The sequence below is a fragment of the Colossoma macropomum genome, unplaced genomic scaffold (genome assembly GCF_904425465.1).
Source record: "Colossoma macropomum unplaced genomic scaffold, Colossoma_macropomum, whole genome shotgun sequence".
Classification (NCBI taxonomy): Eukaryota; Metazoa; Chordata; class Actinopteri; order Characiformes; family Serrasalmidae; genus Colossoma; species Colossoma macropomum.
In genome coordinates, this window is record NW_023494800.1 from 32917917 (window position 1) to 32933159 (window position 15243).

Here is a 15243-nt window from a genome sequence, read left to right on the forward strand (position 1 = left end):
ATGGAGTTAAAGGGGAACGCCCCCGATTTTTCAAAAAATTCTACATAATTAAATGGTTAAGATGTAAACAGAGTCATTCAGAGTGGTTTGGTGTGAAACACTCTGTTCTAGAGAAACTTAGAGTCAGAATTGTTCACAGTGGTGGTGATAGGAACCAGACGTCCACCTCTAAAAGCTCCCTCACAGAAAGTTACTACATGAAATGGTTATAAATTCACTGCCTGATGTCTGAGACAGTGTATGATAGTGGTTTTGTGACAAATTTCTGGCATAAAATGTACTTTAACATTTTTTTAATCAGTTCATGGTGGAGGGATATATGCAGGGTGTTGTGAGGCAAAATTCAGGTTTATGACGGACCATCATCTACATTCCATATAAACTCAGAAGACTCGTGTAGGTTCACTGGTGGTTCTGGATAGTAAATAAAATGTCTATATTTGTGTTGTAGTCATGGTAAACCCCTGGTTCCCATCACCACCACTGTAAAGAAATCTGAGTCTCTACAATCAACCATTTCACACCAAACCACTCTGAATGACTCTGTTTACATCTCAAAGTCAGAATTATTCAGAATTTTGGATAAATTGTGGAATTCCTCTTCAAGTTATTTCAATAATCATTATACTATTTTTCCCAAGGCTAACAGTTATACATGCACAAAAAAATCACTTCAATTACCTACAAAGTGTTCTATTCCTCAACAATCAGTTTAAAAGTACATACTTTACTTTTAGGTGTTCCTAAAACATTGCCTGACACACATGATTCTGACCATGCCGAGAAAGAAGGGCACAACGCAGCACGTAAGAACATCTTTATTGGGTATGTAAGCATTTATTCCAGTTCCGAATTCACATATTTAACCAAGCATGGAAAACGGCAATGAGAAAAGCATGGCAAATTAGACTGAAAGTGACGTTAAATAAAGATAATGAACAGACAACGTTTGAACAAGCTGGGAGAAGCGTTTACACTTATTTACATGAACGAATCAGAATGATCACAGACAGGAGCCAATGGACAACGTCAAGAAGAGTGAGGTAACTGGAATTCAATAATGCCTGAAAATGAATCTAAAATTCACATGACCTGTTGAAATGTTAATACGATTTAAGACAGTTCCATACAGTATGGTTTTGATTATCAGAGATAAAAATAAATCTAAAACAAAATGAAATATAAAGGATAGAAAAAAACAACAGTAAAACACTGCAATATATTGTTTTCCGGAGTCCCAAATTTACACATTAAAAAAGTCGATCAACTCCAAGACCAGTTGGGATGCTGTTGCATTAAGTTCTGGAGAAATCTTCTGTTCAGACAGAAACAGCTCCCAACCACGTTTACAATATTTAAATAAGATTAAATTAACTAAAAAGGGACCCGCTGTATACATCGAAGCTTAAAGAATTATAATACACATGTATGTTAAGAGAGAAGAAACTGTAGCCTTCCTAACAGAACGTTGTTGGTTGCACAGATAAGAATTCTCAGGTCAAGGGCGAAAACCCTTTAGCCTAAACAATGCCTCTTTAAGAAAAATGTTAAAAATCTTTCAGCCCATGTGTGTTCCCTGTCTGTAATGCATTTGGAACAGCCTTTGGGGTCTGGCCAGTTTATGAAGCCAGAGCCAGTTTACGCAAGTCACACATTAAGCAAAGACGTATGGAGAGGTGGTCTACAACACTACATTCCATAATCTAGTACGCTGAGATTAGACCTTACAAGCCCCAACTGCGTCTCTGTTCAAAAGAGTTGCTGTACCAATTACTTATCAAGTGACGTAACATCGAACACCTGTTGCAACATATCCCTATGACTTTCTGGCTAAATCGTTGTACAGGTCCAGCACATAGTATGGCTAGAATTTCATCAAGACGGTCTTGATCTCACAGTTAGTTGAAAAATCATCTTATTCTGGATGCACGGAAAGACCCTTTTCTCTCTGCAGGAGTCCTGCCTGGCATCTCTCGGTGCATCATTTTGGTAACATTTTGACGTAACAGTTTTTAGAATGCTAACTTGGCTACTGCCACTGACCCACCAATTCTTTCACCGGCAGCCAAGCATATTACTGCCTTGCTGACTAAAATCATCCCACAGTAACATACCATTTGACCAGTCAAAAGCAAGGAACCTCCAGACTGGAATACATATTTCTATTCTAAGCCAATCACAATAAATGCAACAGATGCTATCGTGCAAACTATGGTATTGGCACTGCCGTTGCTATCTAAGTAACAGAGCCTCCTCTACAGTCTGAAACCTGGCTGTGAAATAAAGAATACATGGAGATACCAGACTGACCGGACTAATTTTGCATCAATGTAGACCCAGGGAAATATCTTAAAATCCTGGATCTTTGTGTCCTGTCACATTGTCCCCACCATCTGGATTAAAGCACCATAGTGTGGATTGATCCACAATGTTGTATATTAAGAAATCTCACCAACTTGGCCACCTTGGGCCCAATGTGGCTGTCCACTAACATCTGAAAATATATTTCAAAACACCATTGCAAATGAGATGACGCCAACGTTGTCAGAAAGGCAGTTTGTTCTTAAATAATGTTCTTGTTGTTGATGCTCTTGTTTGATTCTAGTAGACAACGCAGCACACATGGAATCTCCAAAGCAAGCACAAAGGTATTTAAGACACTGATGCTACAGACTTTGCAATGAATGGCAGATTGCAACATGTTTATGATTAGTGCTTTGCTCTGTGGGTGCCATGGCTGTAGGTTGATGAATGCCGCTTCCATTTTAAGCACTACTGAAGCTCTAAGATCCATTTACAAAATTTAGCACCATTCATGCCGCTGGGCGTTCACGTCAAGTTTGAAGGTCTTGAATACTGCCAGGGCCGCAATTCAAATAGCACCTTGTCACGATGGAGAGGTAGACACACCTCTCGGAGGGAGACGCACCCACAGGACTGGCACACTCGCACAGTAAAGACGTGCCCTGTTTCTCGTAAGACACGCCCAGTCTGAGTATCAGACACTTGCTTGTTAAACACTCCTCCTCCCGTTTGCCTGAGAAAAGCCACTAGACCGCCATGCAGGCGTGTCCAGTGCACACAGGACGTGGCGTAGGTGATGTAAAGAGAACTATCTTCACGGATCTGTGACACGCACACATGCACACGCACACAAACTACTCTAAAGAATCATCTCCCTGACTGGTCACATTAAAATGCGCACACACACACACACACACAAAATCACGTATGCATACTTCCCTGTCTGATACTGTGTTAAAATCACACACACTCGATTGACAGTACCCCTGAAAAGCCTTCCATAAAGACCCACACAATATGTAATCATTATCTAATATAATCAATTTCCTTCTGTCTCCTATTGCACTTTCAGCATTACTGAAATTGTTACTGTATAAAAGCTCAGGAATAAAGAATAAGTACATATATATATATATAAATATAATTTTTCCCACTTATCTTAATTCCTCTTTAAAATAGATCATAGTTCCTTGATACAAGCATTACAATAACTTACTATAATATTTGACAAAGAGAGAGCAAAAGGAAGAGAGAGAGAGAGAGAGAGAGAACGAGAGAGAAAGAGAAAGAGAGAGAGAGAGAGTTTGTCAGTTTCTCCCTGGCCCTGGATGTCCTCTAATCTATGATGCCTGGATCGTGTTTTAGAGTTTGCTCTCACTGGACATCCACGGCTGGAAGGGCAATATTTCCTCTCCACAGTCTTTAGTGCTAAATCCCCCAAAAGCCCCGCCCACTCCATCTCGTCCCGCGTCTGCAGTCCAATCAGTGGCTGAATACTGAAGTGGGAGGGACATGGGCCGCATCAACTGGATATCGTGCGTGAGGAAGTGTGGTGTCGATGACTGTGTTGTTGCCAACAAGCACACACACTACAGAAAACACACAGGTCCAACCTCCAGATGGTAGCGTGACGACAGTGTGGTTTCAGGCAGATTGGCGATGTGTTTGACAGGGAGCAGTGAGGCGTCCGTCACCTTGAAAAGGAAGACTGCGTGCTGCCAGTGTCCGTCCCGTTGCTGTACACAGAAACCAACAAACGAGGCGAACAATTAAAAGAGCAGTCAAGGTGCAGTGCAAATCCAGCCAGTCAAAATGTTAGAGCTAACTAGGGACACACATACATATATATGTGTATGTGTGATTTATTAGACCATGTTCTTTGCATTACAAATAAAAGCAGTAAAAAGCTGAGAAATTGCATTACTAATTAGTAGATAAATCATCAGACATAGCCATATTTTTAACTGTTAAGCCACTTTCATATGTACTCCTAGATCAGATGCATCTTGAACATATGCGACCATAATGAATTTGAATTCATGTGCACTGTCATCATCTGGTGCCATATGTGGTGTATGTGACGTTGATTTTGGAAGTCTGGTAATACTACTGAGAAAAACAGATCACTTACAAATACTAATGTGAAATATTAAGGCGAAAAGATCGGATCTGACAAAAAAAAACATAAATGAGCAAAAAGGCTCAGAAAAAGAATGTAGTCTTAGGCATGAGTATTCTCACCCAGCAGGTGTCTTCCAATACATCCGGCTCAAGGGTCTGTCCGTTCCATGCCTTGAACCTCACAGCATTTGGTGAAGGGGGCTGAGTCTGGGCAGAGCTCCAGATGGAGGCGTTAAGGCAGTGGATGGTGATGCGTTGCTCCGCCCCTGAGCTCAGCAAATGCAGGAAGCTCATCTGGATACGCCCAACACTGAACTCCAGCTAAAAATCAATCATAGGGCAACATAAACTTTTACCAGCCATCAAAGAACAGTACTGATGATGCCAGCACACACAGGAGATCCTCTCTGAGAAAACTATTAAGAAGAATTAATATGCATTGAAAAAGGGCTTTGGATTGGACAATACAGGGTTAAATGGCACAAATCTGTAATCAGGTCAGGGTTCATGTATGTAATATTTCCTAGAAAGGCAGCATGTGAGGAACATGTATAAGTAATTTACCCCAGATTGAACATTTACATTAGATGCTATTACATTAGATTAATATGTTATAGCCATTAGGGTAAATTGTGCTAACGTAGCTTAGCTGTTTCATAATGTGTACAATCAGCAGGTCAGCAATCACATTAGACTAACATAGTTCAACAATTACATAGAGCAGTAGAGAAGCAGAGTTTAGCTATAACATTAAGGTAGGTCTGTTGTTACATCAGGTGAGTGGTTCCCAAACTGGGGTGCATCATGACGTTTGGGGTACGTCAAAATTTTTTTTGACAATCTTCATTTAATTTCATTTAAACAACCGACCACTCAATTACGCAGGCACTCTCCTGATGTAGGTGACACAAACAGCTTCCAGCACATGGCAACCCCAAGATTTAACAGTTCGGTATTTTACTTTATACTGAAAGGCTGTATAAGAACATACATATAAGAATGTAACAATAACATTAAATTCAGTTTATCATGCGCTGCTGTGTGTGTGAATAAAGTGAATATCCTTTACTAAGCCTGGATGATGCTTGTTAGTCATGTACTTTTGTTCATGGTTTTAGTGAGTTATGTATTTGTAAGTTAGCCTCTGTTATCTGCGATTAACTGTTAGCATTTTGACAACGTGTTTGTAGCGCTGCTTTGTGTTTGTGTCTCTGTTAAAAGCTGAGTGGATGATGTTTCTGTGTTGTATGTGATCTGTGTCACACGTTAGCGAACTTTTTGTGACTCGCTGTTCGTTCACAGAGTCTCTTTTACACACATGCACATACAGTATGTGCCCTCATACTGATGCTGCAACATATATGATCACAAATGAAGGAGGTTCAGTTCTCTGCCACTCTGAGCTCTGAGAAGAACTCCAGACTGACTCACACCTATAACACAGTAATGCAGAAGTGTCCCTAATATTGTTTGTTTATTAAGTATTCATTTTAAGGTACACACTAATAAAAATGTCTGTTGTACAACGTCAGAAGAACGGTACTGTACTGTGTGACTTTCCCGTTATACAAATCCACTAATATACACTGAAAGATACAGTATTGGTCTTAGGGCTCAACTTTGTATCTTGAAAGAGTTTTAAATGTGACCGACATTCACTTTTCCATGGGAAAGGGACATTTATTTGTACCTTTTCACAACCAAATGTTTCAAAATAGAAAAATAAAGTGAAGATGGCGAATATGGAATAACACATATTAGGAGTGAAACCTTAGAAAGTGATTGGCTTTTTAGGCACACAGATTTTTGGCACTGCAATTAGTTAAGCTCAGTACCTTGGACACCGTGATTGGTCTGAGGCAGGTAAGACCGCCTGCTGTAAAGTTGCAGGTCACTTTTATAGAGTCAGAGGAGCAACCCATGTTTGGGTCAATCCAGTAAGTGCCTAAAGAAAGGAAACAATAAGTTACTGTTAGTACATACACCCGCACACAGGCACATACAAAAGTAAATGAAACTCCCATAAACGTTCGCCAAAGCATGAACAAAATATTTCCTCATGGACGCACACATTGTAGGGTTTCTTAATATTTTAAGAATCAAATATTTATCAAAAATGTAATTTTGACCTCTATAATTAATTCATCATGAAAAGAGTGATGTAAGATTAATGTATTTCATTTAGCAGTGGCACCACAGTCACAACTAGTTACCACTAAATAGCACTAGTAAGTAAGTAAGGACAATAATGAATCCTCGTTTGTAATGAATACTAATCACAGATACTGTAGTTTCACGTTCTATCAGTGTTTGGGTAAGCCATCAGGGTTTAATCACAGACCTCATTTTTCATCCTTGGCTATGACTGCACCATTTTTAACCGACTCAAAATCGTAATTACAATACTGCTTAAATTAAATCACAACAGTCGTTATTATAATTGTCATAAATGGAGCAGAGCAAAGCATAAACTCATAAAGAGGGTTTTAAATGGTGTGATTATGTAATAAAACGTATCGTTTACACAGCAGAATAAAACATTTTTAGCTCTTTTTGTTTTTTGGAAAAAAAAAAAAAATTCCAGTAATTTCATACAAAGTGGTGGCAGTGAAAAAAATTAGCTCATATTTTTTTTCAGACAGCACTATATTTGAGAGGACATTTTGGAACTCCTGAGGACTTTCCTGTTCTACAAATCCACTAATGCACACACGCACACACACACACACACCATCGTTGAGTTTGTATTGGCAGGTGCGCAGGTCTCGGCAGAGGCGAGCTGGGTGGTCTTGTGTGCCCAGAGGATTCTTTAAGCTGCGCACCAACAAACTCAGGTAGTGCAGTGTCCTCAAAATCTCTGGAGCCCGGTCCAGCATAGGTGAATCCGACACAGATACACCCTGAGACAGTGATATGAGAGGAAAAAAGGTTTCTATAGATCTGCATATTTTACATTGATAATACTGTCACTTCTACTAAAGTACATTTGTGAGGTATCAGCTTTTTCATTTCCATGTTTGCCTCTTTGCCCTCACCTCTCACTCCTAAGTTCTAGGGTTTAATTTTAGGCCAGAAAATAAAAAAGACAAACAGATATGAACAGAGCTTACCTAAAACTGGTCCTATGGAAACAGATGCTTAATGTTCTTTGTTTTTTGATCCTTTTTGATACTTTTTTACTTAAGTTGGTTTCTGATAGGCTATGTTTAACTGAGTATGGGTTTAGGCTACTCTACCCATCTTTGGCTGTATAAACCTCAATTGTAAAACAGTTGGGACAGTATGTGAAATGCTGATAAAAACAAAAAGAAATCAATAACACATTCTGCTTGAATTATTTTAAATTGAAAACAGTACAAAAACAGAGTACTTGTTGTTCAATCTTATGAACATCAATGATTTTTTGTAAATATATACTCACTCCAAATCTGATGCTTTTTAGCATAGTCCAAAAAGTTGGTATAAGAGCATATCACTCTCATCACCTTTCCTTTCAACAGCACTTAATTATGTTGACTGAAGGCACAAACTGATCCAGATTTGGAAGCAAAATCTATTCCATTCTTCCATTACACAAGACTTTAGCTGCACCGTAAAGGGTAAAGTATCTAAAATCCTTGCAGTTGCTCGGTGAGGAACGCTGTGCTCAAACTTTTGGATTATTTCCTGAAGCATTTTTTGGCAAAGCGGTAAGCCTTGACACATCCATGCTCATAAAGACTAGGCCTTTCCTGGATGCTCCTTTTATATCCAAGCATGACTGAATCACCTGTTTAAGACATTTTTAGAACATTTCACAATGTTCATGGTCTTAAATTACTTCTGTCCCAATTTTTTTTGAATCAGTTGGAGGCATCAGTTTTAGGATGAATGTATATTTGCAAAATACAATGAAGTTGATAAGGTAAAACATGAAATATCTTTGTACCGTTTTTGTATAAATAGCAGTTAAAGTGGATTTACAAATGCTTTCTGTTTGTATTTGCATTTCACATACTGTCCCAACATATATATGTATATACACACATGATATATTTGTATTTAGTATTTGTAGATAATATTTGTATATATGTGATGTTGAGTTTGCATGATTGTGTTTGTGTGTGTACCATTAACATACACACCTCTGTTCTGAGTGTCGTGTGTGAGTCAGCAAACAAAGGCAAATGTACTCCGCTGTCATCCCGCTGCTATAGGGTGAACAAACACACGAAATCAATGAACTGTTCTGCAAGACAAACATACAATATGTTTATTTAGATCGACAGACAGATTAAGAAAAGAAGTAAAAAATTAAAATGCTTACAAAAGATTGTAGGATACTGGGTGGGCCCTGGATTAAAAAAGATAAGCGTTCAATTAGGGCTTGGGATTTCCTTGTGTTTTGTATGTGTTCAGATATGAAATGGGTCTCACCGGTGGTCCAGGAGGGCCACGAGGTCCAGGAGCGCCCTATAAAACACAGAAATGAACAGTCAAATGAACCATGAGTGCACTGATAAATACTACTTAACATTTCATTATATTGTAACTGAAATGTGAAAGGTCTGTGAATGTGCATAAATACTTACCCTCGGCCCCTGAGCACCCTGTATGACAAAAAGCCCACAACACAGCATTTAGAGAGCAATTTTTTAAACACACTGCATTCAAAAACGCAAAAACTGTGTGTGTGTGTGTGTGTGTGTGTACGTTCACATCTTACCGTCTCTCCTCTGTTACCAGCATCACCTCTAGGACCCTACACAAAATTGTCAAAGGTAAAGGAAGAAGACAGTTAAGTATTAAAAAAGTGCTGCAGACTCTGGTGTCATTTATATGTCCAAAAGTCTGTAGACACATCCTGTAATTGTGAATTTAACTACGTAGAAGGTGCACCCATTGACACAGATATTTAACTGCACAAACACAGCCTGTATAATCTCTTTAGAAAGGACTGACAAATAGAATAAGACACTGTGGAGCAGCAGCACATGAGCCTAAGGTCACCATGCCCAATGCCAAGCATGGGCTAGAGTGGTATAAACCCCCCCAGCATTGGGCTGTGGAGCAGTGGAACTGTGTTCTCTGGAGTGATGGAGCTCCATCCAGTACCTTTGGGATGAGCTGGAGTGATCCAGAACTGACCATCCAACATAAGTACCTGACCTCACTAATGCTCTTGCGGCTGAATGCAATCAAATCCTCATGTTCCAAAATCTAGTGCAAAGCCTTCCCAGAAGGGTGGAGGCTGTTACTACAGCAAAGGGGCACAAACCCCCTATTAATACCCTTCCAGGTGTGAGCTACAAGTTCAACATGTCTGGGGATGCAGAGATTAGACAGTTATGTTTAAGAATGCCTCTGTTTTGCTAAGGCACCCTAGACCATCTCATAAAAATACACCTTTATATGTTATATTTATACATATCACTGCTGTTGGACAAAAAATCTATATCTTTATTCTAGGCATTTTTAAACTGCAGCAACTCTTTGCGTTGTGTTAAAATTTCTTGACAAACAGACCAACAGAAATGGTCCAAAATTACAAAGTCTGTCATTAACTTCCTCCTTAAGTTAAGAACAATTTTTCTTTTCCTGTAAAGATAATATTTCGGAGATATGAGGCTTTGTTCCAAAATCAACAATATATTGTTTCTAAAAATCTTAATATAGTCTGTAATATTTTAAATACATTTTTTAATTTATTACATATTTTTACATATATCATTGTAGGGCTGGAAAAGGTCTCCACTATGCCTGTTTGAGGAGCTGCCCTACAGTTCTCTTATCAGCATTTACATTTCAGAGACTTGGTGGTACCTTGTCAGGTTGGGCAATATTTCCAACATGTTCAATTTTTGACTGGTCAGAATGGGCAACCTCTTGGTTGAGGCTGGTCAGAGATTAGAGGGGCAGACAGAGTGAAAGGGAGATTCTGTGGAGACACCAGACCTCTGTTCCTGGCGCTATCTCTATCTCTCTCTCTCTGTATCTATCTCAGGTAATATTCAGGTAGTATTCTCAGGTATTTTTCTCAATGCGGTATTCATCATATTTACAATATCTTTTGTATACTGTCATCATACTATTCATTCAACTGTGACATGTAACTAATTTTGGCAACTTACTGAAAACCCATCTGTGTAACCATAAACCACTGTGAAGATTAACCTTCTGAACAGCATTGCTTAATATGCTAAACTTTAATTAAAAGAATAATACCACACAGACTTTTAATGGTCTCGCACTTCAACGATAACAGTTTTCTGTGCCTTCCTCCTTTAAATACAGGTCAGAGTGAGACAAAACCAAAAGCTGCCCTACATCACATATTTTTTCTTCCTGTATGGGTACTGCCTGTATTATTATTGTAAACTGAGATGTAGTAGAGATCACTTACAGCAGGGGTGTCAATCTCAACCACTAAAAGGGCCATATTAAAAAATTTCAACAAATCCGTGGGCCAGAGAACACCTATGTTTTGTTTTTTTTTTAAACCTGATTATAACCTGAGCTAACCATTGTTTATCCAAAATATGCCAAAAATTCAACAGTAAAATACAGACACTTGTAGTAGACCTAGAAATATTACATAAATGCTTGAAATATTCAAAATTTAAACATCCCCAGGATCTCAGTCTTTTAAATCTACCTATTTGCTTGAACTAGACACCTGGCATCCTTTCTTTGCTGCAAGTTCATTAATACTTGGGCTCAATTTCTGAGCTGCTGAGCAAACATTAAATGTATATTGTATATAAGGCATGTATGTAATGTATATAATATAGAGTATTGGTTGAACAACAGCTGAAACGCAGCTAGCGTGTTCGGTGATATGACTGATTTGTGTAGAATTGAGGTGTAACCGCTGTCACATAGACTGTTGGGGTGGGAGAGTTGGAGCGCACATTACGTTGCACTGCATGCTGGGTACCGTAGTGCAGTGCACTCTGAAACAAGCTAATATTAATAGAAAATTAAAATAGTTTCGCGGGCCGGATAAGATGTATCACAGGCCTGTTTGGGCCGCGGGCATTGTGTTTGACAGATGGGACTTACAGTGTTGCCAATGGGACCGATTATTCCAACAGGACCAGGAACTCCACTTTTCCCCTACAGAAACGCAGAGAAACAATATACTGTTGTTTACATGTTGTCCTACTGATAAAGTCTACTGTTTTAATGAGAAATTTTATTTAGAAACATTTTTATGCCTTTACTGTCATCTACAAACGTTCTGAATTACTACACACTTTTCTTAGTTTGCAAACACTTACCTTCCAATAGGAAAGAGTTAACAAGTGGTACATTTTCACATTATTAACAAATCCCTTACATGTGCATTCTCTTGTTACATGAGTGTATGTTATACAAGTGAATATTAATAATGTTTTTATCTCAACAATCTTTTAGTATACAGACAATAAACAGCTCACTTCTGGGTAAGATTTCCCTTCAGTGTGACAGTGTTAAAAGAGAGAGCGCAGTCTCACCATGGTGCCCAGAGGCCCTTTAGGCCCACGAATGCCTTTCAGCCCGAAGTCTCCTGGAGGCCCCTGAACAAACAACAACATTTTTAATTAAACATACACACAAGCACGAAAATGCATGCACATTGGATAACTGTGTTCTGGAGTGTTTTACTCCTTTAATATAGTACTACTAACACCACTGATCCTGCCATGAACAGAAATATTCACTAACCACACAGACCAGGAAAACACGGAGGTATTCATTAACTCCAAAGACCAGTGTGTGCTTATGTGCTGATGGCTAACAGTGTCTGCATTTTTTTTCCCATAATTTTCACACGTAGCTCTGTGCCTGTGTGTATATTTGCTTGTGCACCTGAAGCAAAAAGCATGGGCCCATTTAAAAGTCAGAATTAAATAGTATATTGGTTTAATATTTATATTCCTTCTCCCTGAGAAGTCCTTGACTTCTCATCTGACTATATACTTCTCACGGAGGTGGGTAGTAACTATTTCCATTTCCTCATTTCCATGTATAATTTTGAGTACTTTTTGAGTATTCTGAATATAAATGATCACTTTCTTATTTCTTCCATTTGTGAGGAAAGAAATTGTCTTTTTCCTCAGGTCTATATTAGTTCTTGTTATGTACTTCCTAAATTTGAGACTAATCTTGTTCTCTTGTGTTGGTTCACCTCCTTGACTGCTTTTCTGTTGCTCATAAATCTCACTATGGAGCTTTATCATTTTATTTTAGACTAAAAAAAGAGAAGAACAGAGACTAATAAACTTCAATTCCTATATTGATATGTTTTTGGAGCTGATATTTTTCACTCTGGGCAACTTTTACTTCTGCTTGAGTTAATGTTTCATTGAAGTAACAATACTTTGACTTAAGTGAGATCAGAGGAGGTTACTCTAGCCACCTCTTACTAGTGATAACATATGTTAAATACATAAATACAGATAGACACACAGACGCACAAACACATGCACTATGTTTACTGTGGTGAGCCTGTCAATCAAGAACAGGTATGTGTATGTATGTGTGCATGTATGTAGTACTTGCAGCCCAACACTTCAGCTTCTTATTTAAACATCTGTGTTTGACCTTGAGACCCCACAGGGTGATATGCATGAGTCAACAAATCATAGCACTGCTTATCTCTCTTACTCAGTCTCTCCAGATTTAGGAGGAAACCTCACCTTTGGTCCAAACATTCCAAGTATCCCTGGAAACCCTGGTTCTCCCACATCACCCTGAAAAACAAAAATGCATCACTCTGTCCCATCGACATCAGATCATTCAATTACCGTAACAAATGTCAAGAGTCCAGAAACACCAGAGAAGGTAATTACCCTAAAATGTAGCAGAAAGTAGTAATTATGGGCAAGGCACTATTAGGATGTGGTAAAAAATGAAGAACATGGAAAGTACTGCTGAATTTGGATGATCTGCATAGTACATTAGGGAATTAAACCAGTTCTGTTGTCTTCCAATACAGTATCTGAACCACAGTCCAGTACCTGAACATACAATTAATGAACAAGAACAAAATGCTGAACAAATAAAATATTTTAAGAGATTTGCTCAAAGGGATCTACTGTTTCATAGTATTTTATGATATCAATAGTAATTGCTTTAAAATGTATTGGGCTCTATGTTTGGTGACCTAAAATTCCAGAAGTATAAAAAAAAAAAAACATCTGCAGTACCAACTAATGTGTGGGATGGCTGTAGATTCATGGATTTCAGTTTCGCTGTATGTTCTATCCACAAGGGACGTTTGATGGTAAACAAACAGATCCAGGAACTTTAATTCCCAGGGGATTTGACCTTTGGCAAAAAAACGTACTAAACTAGAATGCTGGAAAAAACACAGCTCAGTCCTATGCAATATACAATATGGTGAGGAACACATCTATAGATGCCAAGGCTTGGTAAACTACCTAATGATATGAGTTTAATAAGCACGTGTGTGATTTTATCAGAAGGCAAGGAGAGAGATCTGTATCTGTATGTTTGGGGGACTAGCCGGGAGTTCTGTGTGTGTGTGTGTGCAGTACTCACTGGCTGTCCTTTGGGTCCCCGGTCCCCCTGAGCTCCCGGAAGGCCCATCACTCCTTTAAAGCCTCTCTTTCCTGAAGGGCCGGGATGACCTGGAAGACCTCGCTCACCCTACCATAGAGTAATTGACTGGTTATCCTTATGGAAAACTACCCTGTGCATCAGAGGAAGTTTGATATTTTAGTTTGAGAGTTCATAGTTTTCTCACCTTTGGACCAAATGAACCCTGATCTCCTGGCAATCCTGGGACACCTACTTTACCCCGGGCTCCAGGTTTACCAGAAGGGCCAATCTCACCATCATCTCCTTGTTCACCCTATACAGAGAGAGAGAGAATGGAGAGAGAACAAGAGAGGAAGAAAGGAGACTGCTTCATCATACTGGCTTACAGAAATGTTTTGGCTCTAAACTGCAAGACAACTCAAGGTACATTAATAATGTCTCAAATTGTGTGATTTGAACTTGTAAATTTAAACTAACTTTTTTGAGATTGTAAAAAAAAAGAAGAAAGAGGAACTTTAATCCTTTAAAACCTAATAGTCACAGTTGGACTTAGGTATGACTCTAACCAACATCACAGACAGAAACATCAGTAGTAGAAAAAGGCCCACCGGTATTCCTTTACTCCCATCTTTCCCTGGAATGCCATCTGCTCCAGGAACGCCCTCTTGTCCTTCGCGACCAACAACGCCCCTCGGACCAGGCAGCCCAACAGCACCCTGATGGAGAGAGAGAGAGTGAGAGAGAGAGATGCCTTTTACTTTGTGCGAAAATTTCATAACAAATGGACCAACAGAATATCTATAAAGCAAACCTATCAAGTATTCGAGGTACATTAATAAATGTTAAGAAGGATTTGCATTCTTCTATAAAATTACTGTTTCAAAGGTACAACAGTGAGAGGTAAAAGCAACAACGACAATCTGTTTCTACGTTAACATGAGTAGAAAGGGCTGAATCAAAGAAAGAGTGAAGAAGAGAGAAGACAAAGTATTTGCTCTTACTACTGATCCTCTGCTTCCACGATCTCCTTGTTTACCCTGTTTACCCTTCTGACCCTTTTGGGGAAAAAAGAAAGTAGAGAAAGAAAAAAGAAAAAAATGCTGAATTACCATCCATAACAGTGAAGGAAAATCTCTCCATCATACATACGAACACAGACATTGCTTAGTGTGACACAGTGCTGATTTTCCCCATATGTTATTTACAGTTAACGATTCCAGAGTGTAAGTGATAAAACGTGCATTACTACCAAACACACAGACATATGCATGCAGTCACATCCTGACGCACACA

General features: G+C 38.9%; 1 protein-coding gene across 1 annotated transcript in view; it reads right to left on the minus strand.

Annotated features, from left to right (window-relative positions):
* Positions 1-839: 839 nt before the first annotated feature.
* The window catches only part of col27a1a (collagen, type XXVII, alpha 1a), an 87248-nt gene continuing 72844 nt past the window's right edge, over positions 840-15243 (minus strand). The window contains exons 46-61 of the mRNA XM_036587661.1: positions 14952-15005; positions 14559-14666; positions 14156-14263; positions 13951-14058; positions 13086-13139; positions 11901-11963; positions 11467-11520; positions 9131-9166; positions 8997-9014; positions 8842-8877; positions 8732-8758; positions 8550-8615; positions 7157-7325; positions 6261-6370; positions 4546-4746; positions 840-4040 (exon numbers count right to left, since the gene is read on the minus strand). Coding sequence (XP_036443554.1) covers positions 3894-4040; positions 4546-4746; positions 6261-6370; positions 7157-7325; positions 8550-8615; positions 8732-8758; positions 8842-8877; positions 8997-9014; positions 9131-9166; positions 11467-11520; positions 11901-11963; positions 13086-13139; positions 13951-14058; positions 14156-14263; positions 14559-14666; positions 14952-15005 — 1359 coding nt within the window. The 3' untranslated portion in view covers positions 840-3893. The remainder of the gene's footprint in view (positions 4041-4545; positions 4747-6260; positions 6371-7156; positions 7326-8549; positions 8616-8731; positions 8759-8841; positions 8878-8996; positions 9015-9130; positions 9167-11466; positions 11521-11900; positions 11964-13085; positions 13140-13950; positions 14059-14155; positions 14264-14558; positions 14667-14951; positions 15006-15243) is intronic.